We start from the raw sequence: 14011 nt of genomic DNA on the forward strand, positions 1-14011 counted from the left end.
CTTATTTGATCAGATAATACCAAGTTAAAATTTTATCCTGAATAAATGTTTTTTTTTTAATTTAAAAAAATTTAGTATGTTTAAATTTAGAAGGGTATCTCACCAAGTGAAATTTCAACACTCACTAAAATCTGGACTGACTAACCTTAATTAGTAGGTCGAAATCACCACTTCTCTAAATATGAAATGAATCTTTCTTTTCTCAATAGCAGCAGGTATACTCTCTCTATTGGTCGGGCTTTCTTTCTCCCTGTAGGTTCTTTAAACCTTATCAATTATCCATAGCAAATTGGCCAAATTATGGGTTCCATTTGATTAAACATTAATTTTCTCTACAAGATTGATAATCAAATTTGGAAACTGGTGATTGACAATCCAATTGGACAATTATAATGATCTTATTAGATACCTTTTATCAATTTCCGACAGATATCATATTGGATTTGAATAGCGATTGTACTTATTGAATTCCGATGAATCCAGGTGTTAAATTCGGAGGACTTCAACGTTGAGGTCAAATGTCATTCAAGGCTTTTGAAAAGCTTCAAAGGTATATATATACCTGTGCCCATGGAACATAACTGGATTGACTCATGCAAACAAAGAGTCCAACAAGTGCAGAAAGGCCGAGGGTTTAAGGACACACAATGACACAAGCAACATTCTTTCTATTTTTAATTTTTTCTATTTTTTTAAGGCTTTTACTAGCTTCCATATACTGTACCAAACAAAGCCAAAACCATTTTTTGGGTAAAAATCATACAGAAAAATCATGCCAAAGAGGCCTAAGAACCACTGGAATCTGATATCTCATTCTGTTCAGGTTTTAGGACCCCATGATTGGCTATACTCTCCGCCACCGCAAGGAAGCAGGTTTCTCTAAGACAGAAACGTTGACACCTCTCCAGACATCTGGTTTGGTAGCAAGCTGTGCAATTTTTTCCACTTTCTCCATATCTTCTGGTAGAACAGAACCAAACACAGTGTATGCATTCTTCCACTCGTAGTGGTTTGCTAGGCTAATAAAGAACTCTGGGCCAGAACCAATCAATGCAATGGATCCTCTTTTTATTGCTGGACAATCTTCTAATGGGAGTGTCTTTGATGGGATTCCTTGTGCTTCAAGTGTGCCCTGGATCAGAGCATATGGAGGACCAAAAGAAGCCTGTATGTTTCATAGAACATTTCATTTAGACAGATAAACTAAAGTAACAGAAATAAAAATAAAGATTACAACAAAGGAAGAAATGGACTTCTGAACTCTACAGAAAAAAATTCCACTATTTGAGCCAGTGGATTCAACACTTGTTATGGAGAAACCATACAGGAATTGAATACATCTTTCAAATCCAGGAAGCAGAAAATACAAACTAGTTAAACCCCAAAACAAGAGGATGATCCAAGGTTGCTAAGAGTAGAGACAAGCGCATAGTTTATAGTTATAGCTCATTTACTTTTTGAGCTTTCACCAGTAGTATTCGACAGTGTAATACAGAAAATATAAACAATGTTTAGAGAAAAGGTTACAGAAAATGATTTTGATACAACAGTAACAACAATGGCCAAAACACATTATACCTGCATTAGGGCAGCATGCCTGTGTGCCCAACTCTAAGTTGTGCAATAAGCTGAACAAGTGGTGTCCATTTACTTATCAAACAACTTAGTCTGATAGATAGGTTGAACAGTATAAGAATCTGAAAAATATCGAAGATTAGTTTTTTTTTTTTTTTTTTTTTTAGATTGTTAAGACCAAGATTAGACTTCGAGTGATAGTAAGTAGATACTTTCTAAAACTGGCTTGGGTACTTAGTTTAGGGATGAAGTACATTTGTATGATTTGTATAGGCTCCCTGGTTAATAGTTCTTGGGTACTCAGTTTAAGGATGAAGTATGTTTCTATGATTTGTATAGGTTCCCTGGTTACTAGTTCTGGTTGTTATGCCAAGTGTTGGAGGAATATAGGATGGGAGAATTTTTTTAACTAATTGGCCAACTTGAAGAAAGCCTTCTCAGACAGAAAAATTTGGCCCACAAATGAGAAATGACAAGTACAGATGAATGACCCCCCCCCCCCCCAAAAAAAAAAATTTTAAATAAATAAATAAATATGAATGAACTCACCACTCAAGGCCTGCCACCAAATTTAAGGATTATTAAACAGGCTCCCCATGTTTAAAAGGCCTGAATAATATAGCAAAATGTCACTCACTGCTCGGATTTTATTTGATGTAGCGTTGATGAACAAAAATTCTCATCAGTTAAAGTTCTATCCCCAGTGCAATCTTATTGTCCGTCAATCCTCCTTCCCCACTCATTTTATTTATCCATTCTTACTTGGTTGAGAAAATTTCAGATTCAAGAGAACCATCAATAAAATGAAATGAACTATAAGTGACATGCAAAGAAACGTTGTGAAATTCTAAGTGACAAGAAGGAAAAGGATATTTTGAACCTAAGAAAGTAAAAGACAGCTACAACAAGCAGTCTTCCCAGACTTTTTTTATTCAAATAATTACATAAAATTGATGGGTTGGTATGATACTTACATCCTTTATGTGATTTCCTTTTGAATCCCAAGACGTCCCACGGCCTTCTGCGCGATAAAAATGGCAACCCGCACAATGTCGCAATTCCAACAAGTCTAGTATGTACCGCACTGAATGTGGAGCAACTTCAGGAAAAAGCTGGAAAAACATTCATCAGGCATATGGAGTTAACTGTGGAACCATGAGGAGATAATTAAATTGGCAAAATTAGAATTTCAAACAATGTTGAGAGGTTAGCAAAGGAGACAGCAAACAATATCAGTCATAAGATATGACAGGATGATTACAGTTTACCCCACACTCATTCAGAGGCCCATACTATACCACCTTATAGCAAGTGTCCCCTTTAAACAAGCTGAAATTTCCTATAGAAACCTTCAGACAGTGAATGAACTTTCTGTAGTCCTACACATAACCATCAAGTATGACAGTAATGAAAGTACCACCTGGTAACTGCAAAGTGGCAACTGTGCAGCTCTAAAAGAATCTGTCAATTTCTTAAGATACAGGGATTATGTATCAACTCATACTACATGGTTGTAACAGGGAAAGATGGATTATCTCAAAGACAGATGCGATAATAATTGGATATACCTAACTAAGGACATTATGTCATAACAAATGACAAAGGTTGCAAACTCACTACTAGCATAAAGTTTGGCCTGAGGGTACTGAGACATTATCTTCTGACTAGCACCCTAGCCCCCCCCCCCCCCCCCCCCAATCTTTTTTATTTTAAGAGACCTCTAATCTACAGCCATCCAGTATTACAGCAAAAGAGACTTCCAGACCTGAAAGGAAAAGAGAGCACAACAAGAGTGAAGGACACCCAAAAAAGAGAGAGAGCACTTTCTACGTTTGGTTCATTGACTGGAAGACAATAATATACACCAAAAAAATATAACGAAAGAAATGGTGCTAGCTTAAAGCTAATCATGGTTGAATATATGATGTCTTAAGCAAAAACATTTGTGATTGCAGTCATTTGGTCAACATTGAACACATTAGCATCCAAACTAGATGAAAGATTAGAACATACTTCTATATGAAGCATGCCATACTCCGTTTCCAACCCAACAATACCCTACAAAAATAACCAAAGAAAAACAAAATGTTAGCTAAAAAGGATAAAAAGCAATACTGGTAGCAACAACAACAATGGACTCTCCTCAAACAGATTTCAAGCAGATTTGTTGAGAAATACACAAGAAAATATCCAGATGACAAAATACAAACCGCTCCTTTTCTATACATAAGACCAGATGTCCACATAACTTTCTCTCCTTCTGCATGTATTTCTGGGGCCAAATGATCCTTCTGTTTCTTCAACCAGCACTGAGAAAATGAATGAATAAAATTAGGAATTTATTTGAGTGACAACATTGCAAGTCACGTCCAAATTCATCAGAGTTCCACTTACAAACACTTATGGAACCCATATATGGGGAAAGAATAATAATAAAAGAAAAAGTAAACTATAGAGAAAAGAAAAGGGCTGCTAAGGTATGGAAGGTTTCAATTGGGAATCAATGGACCCCCACCAAATGTTGATGACTGGGGAAATTTGTAGCTCATTTTACAAAAACAACTGGAAGCCCAAGTGACTCTGAACAGAAGCAAGAGCTGTAATGGAAAGTTTAAGACAGGTGCTGCACATGGCACCATAGGTCTTTGCATCTAATGATATTTCCTCAAAAGAACATCTCTTCCTTAAGATGGTTAGCTCCACCATGACACATCTGAGCACTTATTACCAATTCTATTTTGCTTTCCTCAGGCCAAGTGAACTTACATTTCTACTACTCAAACAAAAGCTAATGATACAGAAGACACTTCAGCAAAAGCTACGTTCTCATAATTCATTCCAGGAACATATTCTGTTTTTGTTTCAGCTTTAAAGAAAGTTCTTCTAGCAATAGACAACAGAGAAATGATGCTTGAATGAATTATTGCTGATGAAGTTTCCAAAATTCAAGAAAATGCTTATAAATTGTACAAGTTAAAAGCCTACCCAATCGTACCTGATCGGCCACTTATATATTCCTTTAGCTTGTAGCTACTATGGTAATTAACCACAGGATTTGGATTCCAATTAGCTTCATTAATTTGTTGTAACTTTATGAATTATTCTGAATAACAATAATTGCAGCAAGAAATTTGCTGCACGGTTGGCCAATTTGTTCTACAACAGCCAATTAACAGCTTAACATTCAAGAAAGGGGTAGAATTGAAGAAAAGAAGTTGTACCAATCTGTGTAAAAAGCAAACACCAGAAACCCAGTTCACCATCCGTAACTAAGAGCAAGATTCATCAAACCAATCCAAGAAGATAGAAATACATGATTGAAAACCATGCACCCATTATCAATTACCGACTCACCTCACGATATTTGGAACCGCAAGACTCTTTGTTCCCACAGAAAACCCAAGAATTGCACAAGCATGACTCATCCCGGCCATTACACATCTCCTTGCATGCCTGACAACACTCCTTAGCAGAATTAACCTTAAAGTCTGTACCCCATTTGGCAACAGGTCCCCAGAGCTCCAAATTATCTACCCCTCTACAACACTGTCCGTCTTCCAAACCCGAATTCGGCTTCAATTTACTTCCACCTTCAGAAGAAGATGAATCGAGGTCCGAAACGGATGAAATGGTGCTCGGTCTGAACGCCGAAGACATAACCATGTAAACCACAGAACATGAAACGAATCCCACTAACATAAGGATCAAGTAAACCCAGCGACTAGTTCGGGAATCATTTTGCCTTCGAGCCATCTGCAATTGAGGAATGCAGAGAAGAAGCGGCTCTGTTCTCTTTCTTGGTTTCTTTTTACTCTTTCTTGGTTTCGCAGATTCGAAATTAGCAGAAAAGAAGCGTTGACCAGAGAAGCAAGAGAACTCTGAGTTGGAATTTGAAATGACAGGTTTCTATGGGAGCTGCTAATAAGGACATCAGAGCGAGGACTCATGGGGAATGGAGAGAGAATCTTTGATTATAGAAGGTTTCAGATTTTTTTTCTTTTTTTTTTTTTCCTTTTTGGGTAATCGAAGCAAGGTTTTAGAATTCAGATCATTAATAGCGACCATTTTACGGCGAAATAGTTTTAATAAGTCGTTTGCTTTCGATTTTAATTTTAGATTGTGTACTTAAATTTGTTGAGAACTGAAACAAATGCTAGTAGTTTGGTATTATGTAATGGCAATAAAAACAGTAACTCAATTAAATTAAAGAAAAAAATTAAAAAAAAAAAAAGGGTAATGCGACAACCGTGAGAATTAAGTGATCAATTAATTCGATTAAATCTCAACCGTTGAATATCTTTTATCTAATTAATCTTTATTTTTACCTCTCGATAATAACATATCATTTACCAACTTACCAACTTATAAAAAAAAAATCTCATTTATCTAGTACAAATTTTCTCACTTTTTATTATTATTTTTCTTCCTAAAAGGAGTTGGAACTTCAACCAAAAAAAAAAGCTAAAGGAATCTTTTGAAGGATCGAAGAATCTAGAGAAAGTTGCACTAGCACCTCAAAATGGAGGCCTTAAAGAATTGACAACTCATTTTATGTTTAAAAAACACATAAACTCCAAAATTAGATTTTCATTGGATATATTTGTCCAATTTGTCACTGAAAACCATTCAGACAGGAATTAAAAGAAAATAAATAGTACTTTTAATTGTTTTTAGTGACAAATTGGACAAATATATTCAATGAAAATCCAATTTTGAATCTTTTTTTTAAACATAAAGTAGGTGTTAGTACTTTAAAACCTCCATTTTTGGGTATCGGTGTAATTTGTTCAATAATCTAAGATAAAATGTAAAGCACAGGGTGAAGGACAAGATTTTTTTAAACTTTTTTTCCACAAAAACAAGAAGTAAATATGAAAAGAAAGAGAAAAAGAGAAAAGAAAGGGAGAGGGAGAGTGGAAAATCATGTAATGGCCTAACAATATGGGACCAAGGAGGAGAAAAGATAAGGGAGAATTGTAAAATAAAAATCCAGAGATAAGGAAATGGAAGATGTATTAGCTCTACAAGTTGCTATAGATATTTTCTCTGATTTTACAGGACAGCAAATTAACTTTGACAAGAGTGGTGTCTTTTCTCTACAAATGTGGACCATGCAAATAAAGAAGCAATTTTGTCAGTGCTAGAAATTAAGGAAATGAAGAAGGATGTTATCTACTTAGGAACTCAATTATTCTATGAAAGGGGTCAAAACAAAAACAATTTGATTATCTCCTAATAAAAATGGGGGAAAAAATGGCCTCTTGGAAAGCCTAAGCTCAATCTTATGCAAGAAGGAAAGTACTCATGAAATCTATATTCCAATCTCAATTTGTTTATCTAATTCAATGTTTTTGCTTCCCCAAAACTGGTTTGCAGGAAACTGGATTTAGTACGTCAGAGGTTACGGTTAGGAAAGCCAAACAAGAGAAAACAACTACCACTCATCTCCTGAGAACGATGTTGCAAATCTAAACAGCAAGGCGAACTAGGTTTTAAACTAATGGAGCATATTAACTGTGCATTGCTGTTGAAGCAATGCTAGAGACTTCTCAATAACTCAAACTCACTATGGGGGAAAACTCTCAAAGCAAAATACTCGTCCAACTCATCACTCTTCGATCCAAAGGTCAAAAGGAAAAAGGGATCATGGATATTAGCTGGAAAAACTTGTCAAAAATGAATAACCATGACTCATGAACACCATACTCTAAATGGTGGAAGTTTCATTGGAAATTATCCATTCATCTGAAGTTTAAAACTTTTTCTGGCGTCTTTGAAATACAAGATTACCAACTAAGATCAACCCCGATCTGTAATTATGCAGTAACAAAGAAGAATCGACTTGGCATGTCTTCATATCATGTAATTGGATGAAAAGAATATGGGTAGCAAGATCATTGGGGCTCAGGATGGAATTAATTAGCAATAATTACCTCATTAACTTATGCAATTCTTTTCTAACTAACTCTCATTCCGATAAAAATGCTATACAATGTTTCTTCACCATATTTATAATAATTTACTATTATATTTGGTTCGAAAGGAATGCAAGAGTCTATAGCACCACTAAGAATATTGAATAATATAAAACTAAAAATAGATGGGTTAAAGACTTGAAACTTCTCCCCAAAGGTAAACCTCAAATTAACCAACGTTGAAATAACCCTAAAATTTATGGGGCATCGAAATATTAGATTGATTCGAAATTTTAATCACCAATAGCTAGATAATCACAAAAATATTGGGGTAAGATTTTGTAGGGAAATTTTCCCCTAGACTCTACTTGTGTAGAAACCTTTGTCACCAAATTCGCGTTTGAAAATAATTTGATGATTAACATGATTGATTTAAGGTGGATATAATAAGGGTCTTCTTCCCACTCTCTACCACCATTGATAGATTACACTTAGGCATCACTGGCAAGAAATTTATTCAGAGAAGCCTCATCCATTGAAGCACTCTTTTTACCTTATAATGGAGAGGAGAAACTAATAGAAAGGGGTTTTAGAATTCAAAGCTACTTATATTAAATTAAATTTCAAAAACACACAACAACCAGTTCATTATTCATTTATTCGAAGAGGTTTTCCAAAAACAAATCACCAAACAATTCTTACAACTACCACAATTTCAGCAAAGCTTCTACCTAGAGCAAATCCCAGGCGATAAATACTTTCTATCCTGGACTTGTAACTAGAACAAAAGCTTAAATATACCACCAACAGGAAAAATGATTGAGAGATAAGTCATCTGTACAACATAGGCAACAGTATACAATCCACTTGTTTATCCACACCACAAAATGCAACTAAAACACATATCTCATACCGAGGTTGTACGCAATAATCACACAGAGGTTACATAGTCACCACTGTTTTCAACTTCAGATTCAACATCAGTCTCTGTTTCTTCAAGTTCCCCCAGCTCCAAATCAAATTGATCTTCAAGTTTGGAACCTTCCTCTAAACTCCTTGCCTCCTGTATGATCTTCATAATTTCTTCAACACTCTGAGAGGAGTGATTGTGTTCTGCGTCTGCATCATTTCTCTCCCCTCTAGTCAGCTCTTTTGGCAAATTCTCAAGAAACCAAGGATGCTTTTTTATCTCAGGAATAGTAATCCTCTTTGAGTAAGAAAAGAAAATAGAGATCATCAGTTGATCATTCTGTCAGTTAAAAGTTTTGAATATGTCGCAAGAAATTCATTCAGAGAATTGCTGCTACCTTTGAGGGATTGGCAACAAAAATCTGATTGAGGAGGTGCCTGCAACCATCAGAGACTTTTACATGGTTGGGTATGGAATATCGAACGCCTAATATTCTCTGTTCAGCACATTGAAGGTGTCAAGTTAGTAGAATGGACCTCAATTCTGCAATGTAAAAATGTAGAGGATTGCAAGGATTCACCTCAATGGTCTTCCTGAAATTTTTAGGATCCCCAGGATCCTCAAATGGATATGCTCCTACCAACATCACATACAGTGTCACACCACAGGACCAGACATCTGCTATCTACAATCAGAGTAATTGTATCAGGTGTTCAGATAACCAAGGTAGACACTTACAGCAGGAGCAGACTACACATTCACTGCAAATAATATGCTTCTTTACCATCCATATTGTCTCATGCTGTCATGCATATAAGTCATGAAGCATCTTCATGGCCAACAATCTTCAATATGGGTATGGAATGAGCAGAAGTCGTTCTAAGAAGAAACAGAATTACCTCTGCTACATGAATATACTGGCACATTCTTGGTCAAGAGCTAATAATTAAATTGGGTTTCCTTACCTCATATGAAACATAATTCCACTAAAATTTATCCCAATAAAGTGGAGTAGGCCATAAAATCTTGTCAGCCAAATTACCAGAAATAGTAAATAATATTCTTGGAATTTCTTTTTCACTAAAGCAACAATTCCAGACACCCTTGAATCCATTTTTACATTCCAAGACTACACATCCATTTTCATGAACAGGAACTCACGCATTAATATCTCAATTGATACTGCATTTCAGAAACACCCCCACCCGCTCCCCCCCCCCCCCCCCAAAAAAACCCAAAATCTTTGACTTCTCTTTACAGATCTCTCTTAAAATGCAATGACACAGACCATCCACTCAGTATACCTTTCATTGGAGACCAACATACCAATAATTATAAAAGGCAAATGTGTTTCACCTCCCCTTAACTAAATTTTTCTGGGTACGCTCTTTTAAATTTTACTGAGTTAAGTGAAAAGTAAGATTATCACTTTCATATGATAACGGCCATGTTTATCAATCATACCCATGAATTAGGTAGTCAAAAAGACAGTAACTGCAAGTTCAGTGGCACGGATTTCATCTAGAGTTAATCAGTATCCAATTGTATTTTCTGATATGAATGTGCATATCTCCAACTCATAAATATGGTATGTACATTCTAAAACATACAATCTCACATTATAAATAGGGATTGTGGAGCAGATAAGTTCAAAAACATATGAATTTAAAGGTTCTGTAAGATCAGGTTTTAGGAACTATGCAGCTTATAGGGATACTGTATATATCTTTAATTGTAAATATAAAAGCAGTGTCCCAAAGTAGCTTTTAATCCCAAACAAAAATAACTATAACAATGGGAACCATAGGCATGGATGTCTATTTTCTGCCCTTGTATATATTTCATAGATCATTCGATATCCAATTCAACGGCTGGACATTTAAACAGATACGAGTGCCATTCCTAACCCCCATTTATTACAGCCCTAGCACCATACCATACAGAAGCTTAAAGGTGCAGAGTTCAAACAGAATTCATTTCCATGTTACGCTTTACCAAACAAATAAATGAATACCTTTCCATCATACTCCTTCCGTGACAAGACCTCTGGAGCAATGTATGCTGGTGTTCCAACTGCTGATTTGGGTTGTGAGTGCCATATGGCAGACTAATACAAATAAGAGAGTAAGCAATAAAAATCTGAAGGGTGAAAGTCCTTGCTCATACTGAGTAGCATAATGAAATGCACAAGTATATTACCACACACCTTGGAATAGCCAAAATCACAAATCTTAAGACCTGGTGTAGCATTTCCGTCCAATAGTGTATTTTCTAGCTTGAGGTCTCTATGACAAATTTGCTGTGAAAATAAGGAAGAATGAAAATTCAGACTAAAAAAACAAAAAGAAAAAGACAAACAACGACGAAAGCATTCCACTGATAATGGTCTAAAACACAATGGAAGGATGCTGACACTATACCATAGAGTGACAGTAGCTGACTCCAGATATTAGCTGCTGGAAGAAAAATCTAGCCTGATGCATAGAGAATTGTTAGGGAGAAAAGCACTGTGGCAAAGAAAGTATCTTTTATTTGCATACAAAGAATCACAGATGACCAAACAATTCTACAAACTTAAAATACAGAGATGTAGATAATTCTAAACTAGGAACATACAGGTTTTGCTAAATACCTCATCCTCACCCAAACGGCCCCCACTGCTTATTCTCTCAAAGAGTTCACCTCCAGCTGCGTATTCCATGACAATAGCTAGATGTGTAGGCGTCAAGAGAACCTGCATGCAAAGATCTTTATTCGTGTCTTCTTCACTGTTTTAGGGATGATTCAAAAGCTGTGGTCAGGCAGCCAAGTTTTTATATCATGTGGATTCTGAATCCAACCCAAGAAAGTGGAGACAAATAGAAGAGAGGAATTGAGGGTTGCACCTAAGAAATCAAATTTTTTTGAAGCAATCGAGCACGGAAAATTAAAAGTAGCATATGCAAATTAAACAAGCATTCTCAAAAGCAATGGAAATGAATTTTAATTCACCATTATGAATCACAATATGACACAGTACATGGGGCTCCTTAGTAACCTACTGATGAAGCTCTCAAACCCCATCAGACTGATAAAAATCATGCTGACAAAATAAAAAAACTGGATCACAGTGTTTAAGCAATTTATAAAACTTTCATGGTTGAAAATCTTTGTTTCTTCAATTGATCTTGTGAGGTTGTTGGCAGCTGTAATTTAGCTTGGATCAGCTAACTTAACTCATCACCAATGCCAATTAAACAGAATAAGATTTGTAAATAGATGCAAAAACATGTTATGAGCTCATGTTATAAGCCATACACTTATATAGAGTTATGCAATAACAATGCTGATAATTTTGCTACAAATTATGTCACTCTAAGAACTAAAATTCATAAACAGTTGCTATTCTGGCAAGGAGAATGTATTCAACAGAGTCACCTGAAGGGATCTAATGCCTTACCTCCCTGAATTGAACGATATTGGGATGCCTTAGAGACCTATGGTTTATGATTTCCCTCTGAACATTTTCATCGATCTGAAAACCACAGAAGAGTTCACATTCCAATCAACTCCATCACAATTGCAATCATAATCCAATATCAAGTAACTAAGCGAAAGGAAAATAACAATCAGGTGTAGAATAAAACCAGGAAATACTATTCAAATAACCCTAACTTCAGTAGAAATTTTAATCTGAGTATCTAACTCCGCCCATAAGGGCATCATTCAGTTCAGTAATATTCAAAATAAGATTTGTGAAAACACCAAAATCAATGTCAAAGAAAAGTCAAATCCCGTTCGAGTTATATGAGAAAATGTTAATAATTAAAAGGATCAATTTGCCAAATGAAAACCAAGTAACCTATCTCAATAAATCAACAATGCAAAAACCAGGATGAAGATCAAAACGAGAAGGATTCAATAGCACGATCAGAACCGCCACTATTTCCACAACATACGGAAAGACAGAAAACAGAGGGGGGAAACTAGATTGGATACCTTCTTTCCCCTCTCTATGTATTTGACTGCAACAAGCTCCTTGGTCTTCTTATCTCTAACTAGTCTCGCTACTCCAAAATTCCCAGACCCAAGTTCCTTCACTAGCTCGTAACGCTCTTCCATCTCCACCCAGAAGTCAAAACAGAGTAAAGAGTTCTAAGAGAAACAAAACTACCCGATTCCTTAAAACGTTGAAGTACAAATTCCCAGAATCAAAAAGATTTGATGAACAGAGAAACACGCTTGAATGACCCAACCACCGATTTTATGTCGGTCTGAAGCTTCCATCATGTTGTTAATCTGACCATAAACAGGAAAAAATCGAACCAAATAAAAAAGACTAACAAGAAAAGTGAGCAAGACCCACGTTGGGTCACCATCGATAAAACCCAAAAATCTATTTTATCCATGATAAAAACTGTTCCCACTCCTCTGGGTTTCAGATTTTTTGGGTTTCAGATTTTGACGCTGACTCTTCTCAGATTGAGAATAAAGAAAGAGATTAAGAAAAATTCTTCAGAGACACGCGTAGAAGAACCCATCCATTTGGGTAAGCAGGTAGGTAGTTGGGCGTTAGTGGGTTCCACACTGTAAAACGACCGTTACGTTCGTTGGATGTCAGGGGTCTTCACGCGTCCCAGGGTGGTGGTGATTTGTGAAAGGCGAAAAGGTCGGGAATTTTCTTCCGCGTTTTGCAGGAAAGCAACCAAACTGACCAATCAATTCCTTAGTAGCTGCTGACGTTTGTCTCTGCACTTTCGCTTTTCTTTACTTTGAGGAATTATAACGAAAGAAATGGGAAAGCTCTTGAAACAGGGTAAGTGGTCGGTTTTGGATAGAATTCATAAACAGCCAAATTTGACTGGAAATCCAGTCTCGCTATGCTTGAAAGTTGAAAGTTGAAAGTTGAAAACTTGAAACCCTAGAAATTGGAATTGAAAAGAAAAAAGTTAAGTCGGTAACAGCAAACAGGCCAATGGAAATGTGGCATTCTTAACTCTTAAGTGTGTGATGAACTTCTATGGATGCATTTGAGGATCAAAATAGGATATACCATATAAGGTTAAACTATTACGAATTCCATCTGAATAGAGTTGGATTCATAAACAAACACCACTTTTGTGTTTCTTATCATACATTTAAGAGATAGGGTTACTTCTAAACATTGACAACATAGATCTCTCTTCTCGAGTATGTGATGAAAGAGTATTAACTTAATGTTATCGTAAATCAGACTCATCTGAGTATGTCACGAGTTACTCTTATTTCTTAGAGGGATTTTAGTTCTCAAACGCTAGGCATATTTATCAAGCAAAGATCTTTTCACTTTTTTAAAGAAAAAACCTAGACATTACTCCACAGATATGCATAATTGTTAGACACTATATGTGACATTTAGTCTCATTTTGTGAAAGTATATATTACGAAACCCAATAGTTTAGGGTTGAAGATCAAACTAGTCAATGGTCCACCCCCCTCCCCCCTAAAAAAAATAATAAAAAGAGAAGAAGAAGAAGATCATTCCATGTTAGAAACTTACCGCTTTACCTTGGACGAAAGTAAAGTACACGCTAATAGGATTGAAAGGAATCCTATCCCAAAAAGATAAAATGTCAAGTCAAAGAAAAAGATT

General features: G+C 35.9%; 2 protein-coding genes across 2 annotated transcripts; both read right to left on the bottom strand.

The window, feature by feature from the left end:
* Nucleotides 1-572: 572 nt before the first annotated feature.
* LOC149013134 (peptidyl-prolyl cis-trans isomerase) lies at nucleotides 573-5535 on the bottom strand. Its single transcript, XM_089158963.1, has 5 exons — nucleotides 4930-5535; nucleotides 3786-3884; nucleotides 3589-3633; nucleotides 2550-2687; nucleotides 573-1165 (listed from the first exon to the last, which is right to left on the bottom strand). Exons 1-5 carry the CDS (start codon nucleotides 5326-5328, stop codon nucleotides 845-847), a joined length of 1002 nt encoding a protein of 333 aa, XP_089015089.1. The 5' UTR covers nucleotides 5329-5535; the 3' UTR covers nucleotides 573-844.
* Nucleotides 5536-8099: 2564 nt separating this feature from the next.
* Nucleotides 8100-12820, bottom strand: LOC149013135 (serine/threonine-protein kinase SAPK3-like). The gene is made up of 9 exons (XM_089159014.1): nucleotides 12379-12820; nucleotides 11840-11914; nucleotides 11033-11134; nucleotides 10821-10874; nucleotides 10607-10699; nucleotides 10415-10507; nucleotides 8981-9085; nucleotides 8798-8896; nucleotides 8100-8697 (listed from the first exon to the last, which is right to left on the bottom strand). The coding sequence occupies exons 1-9, from the start codon at nucleotides 12499-12501 to the stop codon at nucleotides 8422-8424; spliced, it is 1020 nt and encodes a 339-aa protein (XP_089015140.1). The 5' UTR covers nucleotides 12502-12820; the 3' UTR covers nucleotides 8100-8421.
* Nucleotides 12821-14011: the final 1191 nt, after the last annotated feature.

The sequence above is a fragment of the Hakea prostrata genome, chromosome 6, assembly GCF_041222555.1.
Source record: "Hakea prostrata isolate BN-2017 chromosome 6, UWA_Hpros_2, whole genome shotgun sequence".
Classification (NCBI taxonomy): Eukaryota; Viridiplantae; Streptophyta; class Magnoliopsida; order Proteales; family Proteaceae; genus Hakea; species Hakea prostrata.